Consider the following 20,075-nt stretch of genomic DNA (forward strand, 5'->3'; position numbering starts at 1 on the left):
ACCAAAGGTCACACGGGAACAGCTGGGCTAATTACAAAGTCAAAGTTTATGTACAGGGCCTGCTGCTCCCCAATCTAATAAATTCTTAAGATTGAAAATACTATACAGATGACCAGTCCTGCACTCAAGAGCAATGGGCTCAAAAGAGAAAAGGAAAGAAGCTGAAATGAAAAGGGTACAATTAAGTGTCTGTAAGACACTGAGGTGCAGGATCACCAACTCTTTCCAAGCAGAACAAAGGAGACTTACTTAAGAGAAAAACAGAAGTACCAAAAAAGATTCTCTAAAGACAGATACCTCAGGGTCTCCTGATTAAAGCGTCAAACCTTCCGAAAGAAAAGCTCTGCTGAACCATATCCTAAGCATGCAACATCCTAAGCATGCAACCCTTTTTAGAGCTTCATTTTAAATACAGACAACCAGATTCTAAAGAAAGCATCTGCAAGAAAAAAACATTAAAAGAGAGGAGAGGGGCTGGAGCAATAATACAGGGGGTAGAGCGTTTGCCTTGCACACGGCCGACCCGGGTTCGATTCCCAGCATCCCATATGGTCCCCTGAGCACGGCCAGGGGTAATTCCTGAGTGCAGAGCCAGGAGTAACCCCTGTGCATCGCTGGGTGTGACCCAAAAAGCCAAAAAAAAAAAAAAAAAAGAGAGAGAGAGAGAGAGAGAGAGAGAGAGAGAGAGAGAGAGAGAGAGAGAGAGAGAGAGAGAGAGAGAGGGAGAAACAATGTAGAAATAAAAAATCTACACAGAGGGCCAGATAGATAGTACAGCAGGTAAGGCGGCTGCTTTACAGTAGCCAACTCGATTCAAAATAGCACCAAATATGGTGCCCTTAAGGCGCAGCCAGGTGTGCCCAAATATTGACCCCCCACCTCACCCAAAAAGAGTGTATATATACAGAGAGAAAGAGAGAGAAGAAAGTAGTAAAATGAGACAATTATTTAAAACTGAAGCTTCCATATTAAAGGGCTTGAGAGACCAAAGGTTAGAGCCTTGCGTGCAGTAAAGCATCACAGTTTGATCTCAGGCACCATGCTCAGATGGTCCCCCAAATACCACTAGAAGGAATTCCTGAACACAGAGCCAGGAGTAAGCCCTGAGCACCAACAGGTGTGGCTCCAAAACAAAAATAAATAGAAAGCTTCTAGTAAATAAAAAGTGCAAAACACAAATACTTTAAGGCCAGAGCTGTGTCTTAGTGGTAGAGCATATGCCTCACATGTAAGTGGCCCAAAGTTAAATCCCTGGCACTGCAAGAAAAGAAAAAAAGAAGGAAAAAAAAAGAGTCACTTACAATCCTATACTCTAATCAGTTTCTTGTGGCACCATATCCCCCAGGCTAGGGATGGGCTTCTCCACACCAATAAGGAATTATCAAACATCAGTAGGGGTCTGAAAACTCAATTCAGTTCAACTCAGTCCTGGCACAGAGAAAAGCCTCTGAATCCCTGGGGAAAGAGCACCCTCTCCAAAACTGCTCTCCACTGCAGAAGCAGGACCTAATTCCACTGAGTACCTGGGCTCCTTACCAACTGACCACAAATGGAAGGGTCCCAGGACTCCCCAACATCAGGGGCCAGCCCTCAGCCCCCAATACTAACTCTGCTGCAACTTAATTTATATCAAAGGGCCTCAAGACAGACTCCCCATAGTTCCAGGAATCTGCTAGGGGACCAAAGAACTCAGCAAGTCTGTAAACAAGATAACATCCTCACTTATTTGAAAGGAGAAAGAAACTCAGAAACAGCCAGATTGGGAGATGTACAGGGCAGGTTGGTGGGGGAGGCACAGAGCTTCCAAGTTCTCCCAACATTCCCCCAAATCTTCATGTTCACTAACCCAAGAGCTCTGCAAAGCCCCTCCTTTGGATTTTTTTTTTTTTTGGCTTTCTGGGTCATACCCAGTGATGCACTGGGGTTACTCCTGGCTCATGCACTCAGGAATTAACTCCTGGCTGTGCTCAGGGGACCATATGGGATGCTGGGAATTGAACCTGGGTTGGTCACATGCAAGGCAAATGCCCTACCCGCTGTACTATCACTCTAGCCCCTCCTTTGGATTTTTCAATAAGGCATAACACACATTTCTATCAAAAACAGATTCAGTGGCCAGAGCAATTATACAGCAAATAAGGCACCTGCTTGCCTTGAAAGCAGTTAACCCAGGTTCGATCCCTGGTACCCCATATGGCCCACAAAACAAAAATAGCCCCATCGTGAGTGACACCTGCCTGAACATATAGCCAAGTGCAAGCCCTGAGCAGTACCAGTGTAGCCCAAAACTGAAACAAAATCAAAAAAAATTTAACAGTTCGTTACAATGAAATCATCATTCAACTCTCCTCTCGCCAAAGTTCAGGGAACAGGATTTAACCCTCTTAATCATGTATTCCATGGCAACCAGCCTACTGCATCCCTAAGTGTTTCCCTAAGTCATCTCATTAATATAAGACACCTTTATTACTCAACACTTTTCCAAGGATTCTGGTTCTGCTTCGCAATGCCAGGGATTGAACCCAAGACCTCACACAATCAAAGCAAGTGTTCTACTAAGGTTCTACAGCCCCAGTCCTTCCAGAGCCTTTAGGATCAGTGAAGAACTGCAAACTGCAGATTAGAGACTGATGAGAAATTCTGATCATCTGAATAACCAAATATGTATCTTTCTCCTACCTTTCTCACTCATCCTTAGTCTAGAATTCCAAGTTACCTCAGTTTGTCCTACTTTAATCTGCAGTCCTTCAATACAGTCATTCAAAGGGTGACCAATAAATAACCTCAGCATGCTTTGCAAGCAAAAGGCTAGGGTTAAACCCAATATAAAACAAAAAATCAGAACTGCTACCCTAGTATTCTAAATCAATGCTCTTCTTTCATTCTCATTTCACTAGTGTGTCAGACATATTTATTAATCCACTGCAAATGTCATGCCTGCATGTCAATAACTGAATAGAACAAAGTAAAGAACAAGTTAAGGATAGCAGGAAGTGGCCCCCAAGCCCTCTGAGCACCATCTAAAAGGCCCCCAAAATAATAAGAAAAAGCTACATGTATGTTATTTTTTATTTTATTATATGCTGGGGGTGAAATTACTACTGAACATATACCCGAACCCCTCTGCATATCTGCATATATTACTTTAGAAAATAAGATCATCAAGAATACCCTCTGCGGTCAGACTTGCCCTGTACACAACTGATCCCAACTTAATTCCTAGACCCCAAATGCTACCCTGAGCACCACCAGGAGTCATTCCTGACTACAGAACCAGGAGAATGCCCTAAGCACCAGTGGATGGATCAAAAACTCATAAATAACCCCAACAAAAAAAAAAACAATAGCCTCACCTAAATACAAAGTGACAGATCCAAGTTCTATAGTTCATAAGGTATGAGATACCTGTGAGGTTATGAAAATAAAGGAGAAAAAAACAAAACCTGGAAAAAACCTGTAGCAAAGCAGCAGACTATTTCATTGAACTAAAGCAGATAAGCAGACAACAGTATGGCAGATAAGGCATTAGACCTGTACCAGGCCTACCGGGGTTCTCCCATCTCCAGCATAGCCCTAAGGCACAAGCAGGTAGGGCACAAAACAACAGACTATTTCAGAAGCTAAAACCTTCAACTGTACAGATCAATAGACAGGTCGCCTGTCCTACTAGCACCGACCTAGGGGCCTTCCACAGGGACTACAAGCTGAGAGCAAAGCCAGGAATAAGCCCTGAGCACCGCAAGTGTAGACCCAAAACAAAAACAAGCACACTGAAAAAAACTGACCAAAAAGAAGACAGCAAGCAGATGGGCAGGCTGGAGGGGTGGCAGGAGGAAACCTGGGGACACTGGTGGTGGGAAATATACACTGGTGCCGGGTGGAGGACTGATATTGTAACATTATATGACTGAAATGTGAACAACTTTGTAACTATGTATCTCACAGTGATTCAATAGAAAAAAAATTTTTTTTCAAAAAGCAGATGGAACTAACACCCCCAAGTCCAAAGAAAATATGAGCTAGATGATTCATAACAATTAGAGAAATAGGTAGCACTAACATTAAAGAGATGAATTCTGTGAATTTGTACTTATACATATACATATATATATATACACACACACATGAAACATACATAGTAAAGACCCTTTTTTTTTTTCTTTTTGGGTCACACCCAGCGATGCTCAGGGGTCACTCCTGGCTCTGCACTCAGGAATTACCCCTGGCCGTGCACGGGGGACCATATGGGATGATGGGAATCAAACCTGGGTCAGTCGAGTGCAAGGCAAACGCCCTACCCGCTGTGCTATCACTCCAGCCCCAGTAAAGACACTATTGCATCTAGATCTGACTGTGAATCTTAAGGACCTAAAACTTAAGAATCAACTTAGAGAAAGGGAGGTCTCATCAACACTAGGCTGAAAATTATTTTATCATTCTACTTAATGGCTTGAGTAGAAACCTACAAAGGTATATAGTATACATGCTGTAGTTATAATTTATCCATCAAATCTATCAGTAAAATAAAATGTTCTTACAGTTAAGAGATAAAATTTAAATATCTATATGTTCACCACATCCTTAATTTATGACAAAGATTATTCCCTCCTGTCAAAAAAATTTTTCTACAATATAATACTATGTCTAGTTCCATGAAATGGAAGCTTTACTAACAGTAATAAAGCATCTTAATATACAATGAGTATTTTATACTGACTCAGGAAATGTTTCTGAACTCCCCATTTTTTTTTAACTTTTCTTTTTTTTTGCTTTGTGGGTTATACCTGGCGAGGCACAGGGGTCACCCCCGGCTCTGCACTCAGGAATTACCCCTGACGGTGCTCAGGGGACCATCTGGAATGTTGGGACTTGAACCTGGGTTGGCCGCGTGCAAGGCAAACACCCTACCTGTTGTGCTATCGCTCCAACCCCTCTTTTTTTTTTTTTTTCCAAAGGTCCTAAATTATTTAACTAGACAAAGTACATCACATTCCCAAGAAAGGGCAAGAGAATGCTGAAGATTAGGGGCCGGAGAGATATAACACAGTGGGTGGGGTGCTTGCCTTGCACACAGTGGACGAGAGTTCAATCCCTGGCATCTCATATGGTCCCCCAAGCACCACTAGGATTAATTTCTGAGTGCAGAGCCAGAAATAATCCCTGAGCATCGTCTAAAAACAATGCTCAGGGTGGGGTCCAAAAACAAAAGAAAAAGAAATAAAGATTTTAGCTTCTGGTGGGCTAAATTCAAAGGGATAAAAATACAAAAGTAATAAACAAACTAGACGTTTTAAGTTTCTACTGTTAGAAATGATACTATAATAACTAGAGGTTTTAAGTTTCCATCTGTTAGAAATGATACTACAATAAACCAACAATAAAACTTTCAAGTAAAACTTCACACTTTATAGTTTTTGGGTTTATTTTTTTGGCAGGGGGGCAGGAGTGGCGTGCCAGGCTTACACATAAGGCCATATGCTTTGTCACTAAGATATAATCTACTCTTTTTTTTTTTTTTTTTTGTTTTTTTTGGGTCACACCCGGCGATGCACAGGGGTTACTCCTGGCTCTTTCACTCAGGAATTACCCCTGGCGGTGCTCAGGGGACCATATGGGATGCTGGGATTAGAACCTGGGTCGGCCGAGTGCAAGGCAAACGCCCTACCCGCTGTGCTATCGCTCCAGCCCCCGAGATATAATCTACTCTTGGTCTACCCATCCAGAAACTAAAATTTATGTTCAAATACCAAGAAGAATGAAATCATGAATTCTGCTTATAAACAGATGGACATGAAGAGTATCACGCTGAGTGAAATGAGTTAGGAGAGGGACACAGAATGATCACACTCATTTCTGGGATAGAAAAAAACCACGATATGAGACTAACACCCAAAAATAATAAAAATGAGGGTCAAAAGGAGTGGCCCATGGCTGGAAGCTTATTACAAGGAGGAGGGAGGAGGAGGGGGCAATTTGGATAGAGAAGGGACCACTATGACAATGGCAGCTAGAAATGATCAATCTGGACAAGAATTAAGTTCTAGAAATAGGTAAGGGGATATATACGATAACCTTAAACTACTTGTATCACAAACCATAATGCCAAAAGGAGAGAAGGGGGGGCTAGAGCGATAGCATAGTGAGTAGGGTGTTTGCCTTGCACGTGGCCGACCCAAGATCAACTCATAGTATCCCACATGGTCCCCTGAGCACCGCCAGAGTGTAGAGCCAGGAGTAACCCCTGTGCATCGCTGGGTGTGACCCAAAAAAAAAAAGGAGGGGGGGAGGGGTGTGGGGGAGGGGGAAGAGAGAGGAAGAGGAAGAGAGGAGGAGAGAAGGGGGGAAAAATAGGGAGAGGGGGGAGAGTGAGGAGAAAAGAGAAAGGGGGCAGAAACGGGGAGGGGGGGAAGATGGGGGTGAGTGTGAGTGGGGAAGAGAAGGGAAAAGAGGGGGGAGAGAAGAGGGGAGAGGAGAGAAGAGAGGAAGAGAGAGGGAGAAGCAGGGGGAGAGAGATTGACAGAGGGGGTGGGAGGGAAGTTGGGGGGGGAGAGAGACAGAGACAGAGAGACCAGCCAGCCGGCCTGTATGGGTGTGGGGTATTGGAAGGAGAGAGACTGGGGACATTGGTGGTGGGAAATGTACAGGTGCTGGAACAATGTAGGGCTGAAACCCAATCATGGACAACTTTGTAACTTTATCTCACAGTGATTTAGTAAAAAATATACAGATCTATATGTTTATAGATACTATGTTTATAAAAGGGAGATGCCTAGATCATTTTTGGCCCAGAGTATAAGGAGAAGAGCGGATAAGGAAAGAAACTAAGAGGGGAAGAAGGGATAGACATGAAATACCGAGGGTCAGCGGTCAAGGGGGAATACAAGTACATCAGTGGTATAAAAGAATGGTATAGCTAAACATCCAAACCAAACAGTCAACAACAATGAAAACAAGAGATCCAAACACGGGGCTGGAGTGATAGCACAGCGGGAGGGTGTTTGCCTTGCACGCGGCCAACCCTGGTTGGATTCCCAGCATCCCATATAGTCCCCTGAGCACCGCCAGGGGTAATTCCTGAGTGCAGAGCCAGGAGTAACCCCTGTTTATCGCCGGGTGTGACCCAAAAAGAAAAAAAAAGAGAGAGAGATCCAAACACCAACAATCAAAATTAAAACTGCCTATCAAGGGGGCCAGAGCAAAAGTACAGCAGGTGGAACTTTTGCCTTGCACATGGCTGACCCAGGTTCAATCCCCAGCATCCCACATAGTCCCCTGAGCACTGCCAAGAGCAATTCCGAGTGCAGAATCAGAAGTAACTCCTGAGCATCACTGGGTGTGACCAAAAAAGCCAAGATAAATAAATTAAAAATAGAACAAAACTGGGAGGCTGGGGATTGAGAGAGTTCAGGGTGGGGGTACGGTAGAATGGAACCTGGGAACTATCATAGAGGGAAGAAGATTCTGGGAGTGGGACTGTGCTGGAACATAAAATGTATAAAAAAAATCAAATGAGCAACTTTGTAAATTGTGGTGCTTTGGTAAAATATAAATATATAAATACACACACATATACACGTATTTATTTTTAAAATCCAGAGACGAGAGATAGTACAGCAAGTAGGGTGCTTGCCTTACACATGACCAACCTGGATTCAATCCCCAGCACCCCATATGGTTCCAAATCCACTAGAAATGATCCTTGAATGGAGAGCCAGGAGTAGGCCCTGAGCACTACAGGGTGTGGCCCCAAAACAAAAACAAACAAACCAAAAAACAGACAAGGTTTCTTACAAAAGAAAAATGCACTCTACCACTGAGCTACATTAAAAAGAACATTTAGGAGAAATTAAATATAATTTGTATTTACCTCTCTGCCTGTAAGAATGTGTCGTGCCAATTTCACTTTTGCAAAATTCCCCTTGCCGATTGTTTTCAACAGTCTGTAGTTTCCGATGTGGGGCTGTTCATCTGCACAGGAAGCTATAGAGTTTCTACATCGAGCCCCAGAGCGCCCAGTTCGAGAGGTAACTTCTTGCCGCCCATCTCCATGTGATGTGTGCTATAACATACAGAGACAAAGAAATCAGAGAACACATAGTACTTGCCAAGTTTTAAGAGCTGTTTTCTTGCAGACATAAAAACTACTGCTGGGGCTGGAGCGATAGCACAGAGGGTAGAGCGTTTGCCTTGCACGCGGCCGACCCGGGTTCGAATCCCAGCATCCCACATGGTCCCCTGAACACTGCCAGTAGTAATTCCTGAGTGAAGAGCCAGGAGTAATCCCTGTGCATCGCTGGGTGTGACCAAAAAAAAAGCCAAAAAAAAAAAAAAGCCACTACTGCTTAAATTTTAGTCGAAACACATCCTAGCAGTTTATTTACTTATTTAGAGTTTGGCCCAGACTTAGTGATGCTCAGGAATTTCTCAGGGGCAGCACTGGGGGACCAAAAGCAGTGATGGAGATTGAACCCAGGTTGGCTGCATGCAAAGCAAACACCATGCCCACTATACTATCACTCTGGCCCAACATTCTAGCACTTTAAAGAAATTTGCTGGGGCCAGAGCCATAGTACAGCGGGCAGGGCATTTGCCTTGCACTCTGCCAACCAGGTTCAATCCCTAGAATCCCATATGGTTCCTCCCCGCCCCCCAGCACTGCCAGAAGTAATTCCTGAGTGCAAAGTCAGGAGTAACCCCTAAGCACTGCCAGGTAAGACCCAAAAAGCCAAAAAATAAAATAAAGGAATTTGCCTATATGGGGAAAAATCATGAAGAAAATAAGAATACTAAAAAGAAAAATACCACGTATAATGGATCTGTGGAGACATCACTAGTTAGAAATCCAAAGAGAATTTGAATTCCTGATTTCTTTCTACACATGCAGTTAACAATAATTCAAAATAACATGAGAAAACAAAGAGTAATCTGTAGCTTGACTAAGTGGATAAGGTACTCAATATACTCATATAAAGGTAAAACAAATCACATAGGCCTTAAATAATAAGTATATAGGTAGCAGAGTTACAGCAGATGTGTACAATTTTTTTTTTGTTTGTGGGCCACACCCAATGCTCAGGATTATTCCTGGCTCTACACTCATCCCCAAGATGTGTACAATTCTCTATGAACAACCATCCAGCTAACTGGTGCTTCCTCCTTCCCCACATTTGCTCAGGATGCCACACCTACTGTTTACCCCTATGAGGACTGCCAATTCTACTCCAGGAAAGTTTCACACTCACAGCCCTCCACTTTTAGCCTCTTTATCCACTTATTTTTTTCAATCTTGGAAAAAGTGACCTCCTTTCTCTTGCTTTCTCTTTCCATATATGGCCTTTTTTAAAAATCCTGATTATAGCTAAGACTATAAAAAAAACTACTTTGTCATACATTAGTATGAGGAAACAAACACATATTCTAAAGTAAAAGAATCTGTGCCACCACTGGCTAAGATGAATCAAGGAGCTGGGGAGCCTGCTTTGCATGCAAAAAGCCTCAGTTCAATATCCGGTACCACATAGTCCCTAAAGCACCACTGGGTGTGGTTCAAAAATTTTTTTTTTTCTTTTTGGGTCACACCTGGCGATGCACAGGGGTTACTCCTGGCTCTGCACTCAGGAATTACTCCTGGCGGTGCTCAGGGGACCATATGGGATGCTGGGAATTGAACCCGGGTCGGCCGCGTGCAAGGCAAACGCCCTACCCGCTGTGCTATTGCTCCAGCCCCGGTTCAAAATTTTTTAAAGCATCTTGTATTTAAAGTCCTGACTTTAAATACAAGATGGTTCAAAATTTTTTAAAGCATCTTGTATTTAAAGTCAGGAGTCAGAGCAATAATTCAGCAGGTAGGGTGTTTGCCTTGCACGTAGCCAATGGGGTTTGATCCCTAGCATCCTATATGGTCCAAGCCCCGCCAGGAGTGATTTCTCAGCACAGCGTCAGGAATAGGCCCTAAGCACCACCAGGTATCACCTAAAAACAAACACAAAATAAATCTGGGAGCCGAATGGTAGTACAGTGGGTAAGGACATTTTGCCTTGCACATGGCAGACTCCAATCCAGGCATGCTGTATAGTCTCCTGAGCCACCCAGGAGTCATCATTGAATAAAGAACCAAGAGTAAGCCCTGAGCACTGCCAAGAGTGACCCAAAAACAACCACCAAAAAATGACCAAAAAAGTAAAACCTTCTTGCCTTGCACAGAGTTGACCCAGGTTCACTTTCTTTTTTTTTATTTATTTATTTTGCTTTTTGGGTCAGAGATTACTCCTGGCTTTGCACTCAGAAATCACTCCTGGCAGTGCTTGGGGGACCATATGGGATGCTGGGAATCGAACCCGGCTCAGCTGCGTGCAAGGCAAACACCCTACCCACTGTGCTATCACTCCAGCCCCCACCCAGGTTCACTTTCGAGCACACCATTTGATCCTTTGATCCTGACAAGGTGGGATTCCTAAGAATGAAGTCAGGAGTAACACCTGAGCACCACTGGGTGTCAAAAAAATAATAATAATTTTTTTAACCAAATATTAAAAAAAAAAAGTCTTAGAGCCAAAGAGAGAGCACAGGAGGTAAGACACTTGCAGCAGATTCAAATTCGAATCCCCAGCACCATGTATGGTCCCCTGAGCAAGAGCAAGGAATAAACCCTGAGTATTGCCAAATGTGGGCCCCCAAAATAACTAAGGTCTTGGAGTTGGGGAGATCACACAGTGGTCAGTTTACATGCTTTACATGATCAGGACCCCAGTTCAACCTCTAGTACTATATGGTCCTTGTCGCAGAGTGTAATGTGGTGAGCCCCAAGTACCACTGAAGTTAAGCACTAGTGGTCCCCAGCATGATATCTTCAGTTCCTTGTTGGACCTGAATCATCTCAGTTGGGCAATTACCCAGAGTAGCCCCAGACTCCCTGAGCACTGCTTAGAAAGCCCCTTTCATGCCTCCAAAAATAAACATTAGGAGTCCTGGGGCCAGAGAGATAGTGTAGCAAGTAAGGTGCTTGCCTTGCCTGTGGTTAACCTGGGTTCACGCCCAGCATCCCATATGTTCCCCAAGTAGCTACCAGGAGCGATCCCTGAGCACATAGCCAGGAAAAACCCTGAACATATCCTAGAGTGGCCCAAAAACAAAAACAAGATGGGGGAGGGTAGAAAAATTAGGCAAGACAACATCTGGAGATCCACTACATAAGAGCATAAAAATGAGGAAGAATGACAAGAGGCTAAGGATCATAACAAAGAGGTAAAGGAGAGCAATACATGGAGGCTTAGCCCTTCTCAGAGACAACTCTACCTTACCCCTAGACACCAACCCAATCTAAAAGATGAGATACCTGGGGTACAAAGAACTTAATAACTTGCCCAAGGTCACACAACCAAGTGCTGGGTCAGATTATAAACTCCAATAGTCACTATCACAGTGGCTTGAAAACATGACCAAGTCTTCACTACACCACCTATCACAAGTTACGGTTCATGTCTCTTCCACTCAAATGAGTGCACATGAATGATAGCTTAGAGAAAAAAGAAGTGCTACTACTATGTGACTTCTGTTCTTTGTTTATAGTTATTTTGGTGGTTGGTTTTTAAGAGTTTTTTGGTTTTGTTTTGGGTTTAGTTATTGGAACACACCCAGAGATGCTCAGGGATTACTCCTGGCTCTGAATTCAGGAATTACTCCTTGTGGTGCTCAGGGAACCAGATGAGATGCCAGGGAACGAATGCAGGCTGGCCAAGTGCAAGGCAAATGCCCTACGCACTGAATTATCGCTCAAGCTCCTACTACTTGACTTCTGTGGCTACTAAAGGCAGGCAGAACTCTGTCTTGTTTGATGAAACACCAAACCACCTCATAAAAGTACTATCGCACTGAGGCCTCCATGCCAGAGGTGTCAGTGTAGCCACTGATCATGAGTCCAGTGGTGAGCGAGGGAGGGATGTAGCTCAGCACTGCTTTGCATGTGAGGCCCTGCATACAATTGCTGGTAACTGCAAAAAAGAGAAAATAACTTATGGAAAGAGCTCAGAAGGCTAGTGACTGTGCTTTGCATGTAGGAAGCCAGGATTTGACCCCCAGCACCATTTGGTCATATAAGCACCCGCAGAAGAACCCCCATGAGTACCCCCAGGTACAACCCCTTAACACTACTGGTATGCCCTCCCAAATAACCCCCAGCAGAGGATGCCTTCCCCTGCCCCAGTACTGCCAGCTCTAGCGCACAGCTCTTGAAGATCAAGAGCACTCAGGAATGGCCCTAGTGGGTGCCAAGCATCACCAAGGTGGCCATGGTGGTTCCTGGTATCACAGAGTCCAAACAGCATTGTATCCCAGGGATCTAGCACTGAGCCATCTGGCCCTAATATCTCTAGTAGCTCCTGGGCACCATTAAGCACTGCTTAGAGGCCTCCCCCATACCCATACCCTCCCCTCAAAAAAAAAAAAACAGGGACAGAAAAAGGAAGTAGGAACACATTACCATAGTGTGGAAAGGTTCTTTATCATTGAACATCTTTATCATCTAGATGACAATCTTATTTTAAGAAAACAAACTCCTTCAGCCATCCGACAGTAAAGATAATACTGCCTATGGCAATACCAAGACAGGCCTAGAACAGGCAAAGGCTAAGCAAGGAAAAACTGATAAGCAAAAAGGTAGATAGTATGTGAAAAATTGCCATCAAAAACACCTCAAAGGCCTTCAACAACAAAATGTGCTTGCCCCAGTTTAAGCTATCCTTTGGACAGAGAAAGCTGTTTTAAATCTAAATGCAAAAGGCTGGGTTAAGAACTGATTCCAGGTCTAATCCTCTCCAGGATTCTCATTCTAGAATGGATTACAGTCAATGAAGCCATAAAGAATATGATAATGGGGATAAAAAGATAGCTCAACAGGCTAGCAAATGGTTTGCATGCAGTAAGCTGAGGTGTGAACCCTGGAAAACCATGGACTCCCGACAAGAACCACCCTTGAGCACAAGTGTGAGTACAAGTGTGCTTGCCATGCGTGAAGCTGACAGGTTCAATCTGTCACCCCATATAGTCCCCTGAGTCCATCAGGAGTGATCCCTCATCACAGAACCAAGAGTAAGCCCTGAGCACAGCCAGGTATAGCCTAAAAAAAGAGGATTTAATGCCCATCATCAGAGGCCAGTGAAGAGGCGCAAAGGACTGGAGAGCATGCTCGCTCAAGGGAACATGGGTTCAATCCCCGGCACCACATGGTCTCCCAAGCACCAAGTTGGGTGTAGCCCTAAACACCACTAAACATGGTCCTGAATCAAAACAAAACAAAAATGTCCATAATCAAACCCCACAATATTTCGAGGGGATCACACCTGATGGTGGGACTCAGGACTACCTAAAATACCATGCTTCAGGGGAGACGGGAAGGGAAAAGAAAAGGAAAAAAACGCCTCAGGGTTGCTCCAAGTAATGCTGACAGGGAACCGTAAGGTGCAGGGATCAACCCCAGGGCTCTCCATGGAAAGTTTGCATTTCATTCTTTTGAGCCATCTCCACCCAAAACCCACAATATTTAAAACCCAAACTCAAAATCACCTGCCCAACTATAAACAATACAAACAATAAACTTCTGGCTTCACTCAAACTTCAACTTTGAACACCAAAATCTCATTTAACTCATAGAAACAATGCTATCTAATCACCTAAAATTAGATTAAGCTAACCAGGGCTAAGCAGTTCAGGTGCCTAAAATGTTCAACATCATGACTGGAGAAAAATTAGAATAATATCCCCCAAAAAGTCCTTTTCTTCAAGAGTCAACTACTGCCCTTCCAACCACTTTGCATAGACAGGTGATCACCACAATCCCCTTATAACTACTTTCATACCTCCTCCAAGCACATTCTTTAAGTTCCTCACTAAGATATTTGCTAGAACTGGGAGATTCCCAGAAAAGAGATTTGTTTTATCCTTCAGGTTTAAATTTTAAATAGATAAGGAATCAGTGAGATAACTCAATGAGCTGAGTACATGCTTTGCATGCAGGACTGAGTTCAGTTCCCAGCACTGCAAGGTTCCCTAAGCATGACCAGATATGGCACCAAGAACAAAATAACTTTCTGTTGATTTTAAAACATCTATTAGGGGCTGAAGCAATAGCACAGCGGGTAGGGCGACCCGGGTTCAATTCCCAGCATCCCATATGGTCCCCTGAGCACTGTCAGGAGTAATTCCTGAGCACAGAGCCAGGAGTAACCCCTGTGCATCGCCGGGTGTGACCCAAAAAGAAAAAATAAATAAATAAATAAATAAATAGATAGATAAAAACATCTATTAGGAGGGCTGGAGCAATAGCACAGCGGGTAGGGCTGTTGCCTTGCATGCGGCTGACCCAGGTTCGATTCCCAGCATTCCATATGGTTCCCCGAGCACTGCCAGGAGTGATTCCTGAGTACAGAGCCAGGAGTCAGCCCTGAGCATTGCCGGGTATGACACAAAAAGGGGGGAAAAATATATTAGGAAAAAAAACACACTCATCTATCAGGATAGTATACCCATTTAATGGTCCCCAGAGCACACTAGAAATCATTCTTAAAAAAAAAAAACAAAGAAATCCTGAGGACTGGAAGTGGTCCCGAAACCAAAAACAAACAAACAAAAAACATTTTCCTGGAATAATAAAGTGGGCAGGGCACCTACTTTGTGGTGCGGACCACCCAAGTTTGATCCCTGGCATCCCTAAGCACCACCAAGAGTGATTCATAAGTGCAGAGCCAAGAGTAACTCCTGAGCACCCCTTGGTGTGGGTCAAAAACCAAAAACAAGTAATTGTAAATGCAATATTGTGTTACAAATATGAGCTTTAAGTCAAAAATTGCATTTTACATAGTCCATAAAAATACCCTATGACAAAAAAAAAAAAATCCTGGGGCCGGAGCGATAGCACAGCGGGTAGGGCGTTTGCCTTGACTCAGGTTCGATCCCCGGCATCCCATATGATCCCCCAAGCACTGCCAGGAGCAATTCCTGAGTGCAAAGCCAGGAGTAACCCCTGAGCATCACTGGGTGTGACCCAAAAAGCAAAAAAAAAAAAAATCCTATGACGCCATGAAAACAAAGGCATATCCCATTCCGACAATCCAACATTAGAGAGGGAAGACAGCTCAATGGGATGGAGTACAGGTTTCACGTGTGGGAAGTCCCAGGTTCACTCCTCAGCACATGCTACCCAGCACCACAAGGAGCAACCCCTGATCACTGCCAAAATAAAATATAACAAAAGTAGTCATTTCTAGTAACACAAAAGATTACAATGTAACTCAATAACTTCCACAGAGAGCAAGAAAAATATCAATTTCGAGTAAATCCTTTACTATCTTAATTCTACTACGACAGTTTTGGGCTTCATCTTATTTACAAAGTATGGAGATTCTGCTCTAGGTCAGTGTAAGATTTTTGCTTCTGGAGTGAAAAAGCCAAGTGATAAAAAGCTCAGGGCCAGAGCGCCAGTGCAGCAGGTAGGGCTTGCATGTACACTGCCTGCCAGGGTTGGGCCCCCGTACCCCTTTCAGTCCCCTCAGCCCTGCAAGGTGTGGCCTGCAATTACCAAAAAGAGTCAACTTGGCCAAGGACGGATGGATGAAACTAAGCAGGAAAGCCCTTGCCTTGCGTTTGTGGGAAAGGGTTGAGTCCCTGGCCCAACGACACAAGTGACAGCAGGGAGGGCCCCTGCAGTGCTCACATGCCCCAGGTCGGCCAGGAGCAAGCCCGAGCGCCGCCGCGTGTGGCCCCTAAACCAAGAAACACGGTAGCAACCCCACTCCCGCTGGCCTGTGCAGCCCGACGGGGGTATCTAGTCGGGGCGAGGTTCTCTGCCCGGCGCACGGCTGGGTGGCAGGCGACACACACGCGCGGGGCTCTGGGTTCGATCCCCCAGCACCACCAGCCCCCAAATCCGTCCCGTAAGGACCAGGACACAGTCCAGGGGCCAGGCAGAGCACAGGCCCCCCGCGCGGGCCCGGGCTGTGCAGGGCCAGAAGGGGCCACAAACCAAGCACAACTGGCAAGAACCACAGGGAAGGGGTCTCCCGGGTGCTCTGCGGCCGGGGGCGAGCACCCCGCACCCCACCGGGCGTTTCCGGGCACAGCCGCCACCGCCTGGTATCCTGGTACCGGGCGGGCCGGGCCGGGCCGGCAGGCTTCCCGAGAGGGGCATCTCCCTGGCCGGAATGACCTCAGAAGCCGCGGCGCGAGCGGCCGTCGGGTCTCCGGACACGTCAGGGCCGACGCGGGGGAGAGGCCGGCCCGGTCCCCGAAACAGCGAAACCGGGGCGGGGCCGAGAGCCTCTCGCCGCGCACCTTCGGGGGGCGAAGCGGGAGCCCCGCGGGGTCCCCCCCGGCATCCCCCCGGCCCCGCCCCGTCCGCCGGGCCCGTCCCCGGACGGCCAAGTTCAAAGGCGAGCCCGGCGGCGGGCGGCGCGGCCCGGGGGTGGGGCCCGCGCGGACCCCGGCGGCCCCAGCACCGACTTCCGGGCTGGGAGGAGACGACGGCCCCGGGGGTCCCCGCGGCCACTCACGTTCTCGGTGTCCCGCTCGTTCACCGTGGGCAGCGGGGTCCGCGTGGACATCTTACTTGGCTCCGCGGCGCGCCCCACACGCGAAAGCCGGCGGCGGGCACTGGGCGGCTCCCCTCCCCCTCGGCGTCTAGATGCCGGCCCCGGCCCGGGCCGTCCCCCGGCGGGGCGCGGGGCTCATGCTCGACCCCCGCGCGCCCCGACCCCGCTGGCCGCCGCGCCGCGGACCTCAACGCCCGGGCCCCCGCGCAGCGCGGCCGGCGGCCCCTGAGGAGGCGGCGGAGGAGGAGCGCGAGGCGCGGGAGCACACTGGCCGCGGCGGGCTGCGCGCGCCCACCATGGAGCGGGCTGCGGAAGCGGCGCGGGCGCCCGGCGGCTCGTCCACTCCGCGGCTCGCTCGCCCCCGCCGCCGCTGGCCGGCACCGCCGAGCCTCACAGACCCAAGATGGCCGCCCCTCGACTTCCGCCGCCGCCTGCGGGGGCCGGACGTGACGACAGCGCCGCTCCCGGCCAATCAGAGCAGCCCCCGGGAGCCGGCCTCGCCGCTGTTGCTAGGGGCGACTTGACACCGGCCGGGTCCAGGGGGCGGCACCCGCCGTGGCCTCCCGGGCCGCGGAGTCGGTGGGCAGTGGCGGGCTCACTGAGGCCGATTCGCGCGGACACTGCGGAGAGGTCCAGAGAACGGCCGAGGTCGGCGGCCTGAGGCCGTTTCTCTGCTGAGATGGCGCTGGCGGGGCTGCTGGGCGCTTGCTGTGTGCCACCGCGGAGGTGGTATCCCGGGCACTCGGAGCATCTGTATCAGAACCGGGGGTCCAGGACGGAGTGAGCACGCGCCAGGCTGAGCGCCTGCTGAGCGCGCGAGAGGCTGGGTTCGATGCCTGTCCTGCCGGGTGTGTCCCCCGAACAGAGTGACCCTACCATCCCATCGCCTCCAGCGGGAGGAAGCTTGCAGGGATGGGAGGATGGGAACTTGGACCCCGCTAAACTGTCCCAAGTAGGTTTGGAGGAGGTCGGGAGCACGGCTGGGACCCGAGAACCGATACCTAAAGCCCCAACAACATGCGCTTAGACCCCATCCTGTAGTTGCTGGGGGCTGGAACGTCTCTGGGGCCAATGTGGACAGTGGAGGGTCCAGGCAGGAGCACTGGAAAGTCTGCCCCACCCCACCCCATACTCTGGGCTACCCACTCCTGCATACCATCACCAGCGATGGATGGGGTGCACTGGTGCACACACTGTGCTACCACTGAGAGAACATATCTGTTGTCTCAGGATAACCCTAGCCCTTGGGCAGACACATCTGGCCCCAAGTTACACCAGCTTACAGACTTGGCCAAAGCACCCAAGACAGGTGACCACACAGCTGGGATTTGAACCACACCCCACCTCCAAAAACTCCTGGCTTCAATGCTTGGGTTGAAGAGAGCTCTCAAGAGGCTGAGCACTCGCTGGGAGTAATTCCTGAGTGCATGAGCCAGGAGTAACCCCTGTGCAATGCGGGGTGTGACCCAAAAATCAAAAAAAAAAAAAGGAAAAAGAGGCTGAGCACTGACTTTGATTGGAGGTCAGGGTTGAACCTCAGTGCTACGAAGTCCCTGCACAGCTAGAGCACACGAAGTGTGGCCCCTAAAAAACCTGCTTCAGGCTGCACTCATTTGTGGCGTACAGAATAACATCACATGAGGCTGACACCCAAGGACGGTAGACACAAGGACCAGGGGTATTGCCCCATAGCTGGAAAACTGCTTTATGAGTGGAGGGGAGAAGGCAGATGGGATAGAGAAGGGATCACTAAGAAAATGATGGCTAGGGGCTGGAGCGATAGCACAGCGGGGAGGGCGTATGCCTTGCACACGGCCGACCCGGGTTCAAATCCCAGCATCCCATATGGTCCCCTGAGCAACGCCAGGGATGATTCCTGAGTGCATGAGCCAGGAGTGACCCCTGTGCATCGCCAGGTGTGACCCAAAAAGAAAAAAAAAGAAAAAGATGGCTGGAGGAACCAGTTGGGATGGGAGATCCTTGCTGAAAGTAGATAATGGACCAAACATGATGACCTCTCAGTGTCTGTGTTGCAAGCTATAATGCCCAAAAGTAGAGCAAGAGTATGGGGAATATTGTCTGCCACGGAGGCAGGGGGAGGGTGGGAAAGGGGGGGTATACCAGGGATATTGGTGGTGAGGAATGTGCACTGGTGGAGGGATGGGTGTTTGATCATTGTGAGATTGTAACCCAGACATGAAAACTTGTAACTATCTCATGATGATTCAATAAAATAAAATCAAAAAATAAATAAATAAATAAGTAACTTGTTTCCATCCTTGTTGTGTGTCTGAGTCTGCGAGACTTACCAGCCGCTCAGCAGCATTCTCATTCCCAGAGTGCTGGGGAGAAAGCCACGGGCTGAGTAGGCCTACTATCGCCAACATGCCTTCACATGGTCCCCTGAGCACAGCCAGGAGTGACCCCCCCAAGCCTCGAACTGTAAGTGGCCTTTGAGCACTGTTGAGTGTGATCCCAAAACATGAAAGTGTAATATAAGGTCTTTGTCCCTCTTGCATCAAGCAGAGAAAGTTGAATTCCCAGGAGCTGAATTATGCTTCAAACATGACTAAAATGTGCCTGATCACAAGACTAAAACGTGTGTGGGAGCCTCAGCAAAGGCTTGAGCCCATCTTGGGAGCCGGGTCAGTGATGGGGTGGGGGTGGGGGTGTTCCTGACAGGAGGCACAGAGGAACCAGATGAGGTTCCCCGGGAAACGCCCAGTACCACAATGGGCGTCACAATCCTGAGAGCAAGAAGGCAGCTGGAGACAGGGCAAGAACCAGACCTGGGCCCCACTCTGAATTCCACAACAGGAGCCCCACAGACAGCTGGGAAAACAGAGAGAAAGCTCAGAGGACTCAGAACACTGTGCTTTGGCCAGAGGAGCTGGACTCAGGTTCCCGCAGATGTTTCTCTCACAGCTGCACGTTCAGGGGAGAGTAACAGCGGAGCTGACACTATTCAACTCCCGCTGCTTCTGGATCAGAGACGTAGTACAAGGAGCAGAGCAGAGCTGACATGGTTCGATCCCGGTATCCCACATGATTCCCTGAGTGCCGCCAGGAGTAATTTACTGAATGCAGACCAAGGAATAACCCCAAAGCAACACCAAGTATGGCCCAAAATCCCCCAATATATATTTTTTTTTGCTTTTTGGGTCACACCCAGCGATGCTCAGGGGTTACTCCTGAATCACACGCTCGGTAATTACTCCTGGCAGTGCTCAGGGGACCATATGGGATGCTGGGAATCGAACCTGGGTCGGCCACATGCAAGGCAATCACCCTACCCACTGTGCTATCACTCCAGCCCCCCAATATTTTTAAATAAAAAAAAATGCTGGACTGGAGCAATAACATAGCGGGTAGGGCGTTTGCCTTGCACACGGCCAACCCGGGTTCGATTCCCAGCATCCCATATGGTCCCCTGAGCACCTCCAGGAGTAATTCCTGAATGCAGAGCCAGGAGTAACCCCTGTGCATTGCCGGGTG

General features: G+C 47.8%; 1 protein-coding gene across 9 annotated transcripts in view; it reads right to left on the bottom strand.

Moving 5' to 3' along the window:
• MARK3 (microtubule affinity regulating kinase 3) overlaps positions 1-16,999 on the bottom strand; it is a 100,852-nt gene extending 83,853 nt beyond the window's left edge. For 8 of the 9 annotated variants that reach the window (XM_055130122.1, XM_055130116.1, XM_055130121.1 and 5 more), the window contains exons 1-2: positions 16,542-16,999; positions 7,868-8,059 (exon numbers count right to left, since the gene is read on the bottom strand). In XM_055130122.1, coding sequence (XP_054986097.1) covers positions 7,868-8,059; positions 16,542-16,592 — 243 coding nt within the window. In that variant the 5' untranslated portion in view covers positions 16,593-16,999. Of the gene's footprint in view, positions 1-7,867; positions 8,060-16,541 lie in introns of those variants that run through there. The other variant, XM_055130123.1, reaches the window with a different exon arrangement.
• Between the last annotated feature and the right edge of the window lie 3,076 nt (positions 17,000-20,075).

Source organism: Sorex araneus, chromosome 3, assembly GCF_027595985.1.
Source record: "Sorex araneus isolate mSorAra2 chromosome 3, mSorAra2.pri, whole genome shotgun sequence".
NCBI lineage: Eukaryota > Metazoa > Chordata > Mammalia > Eulipotyphla > Soricidae > Sorex > Sorex araneus.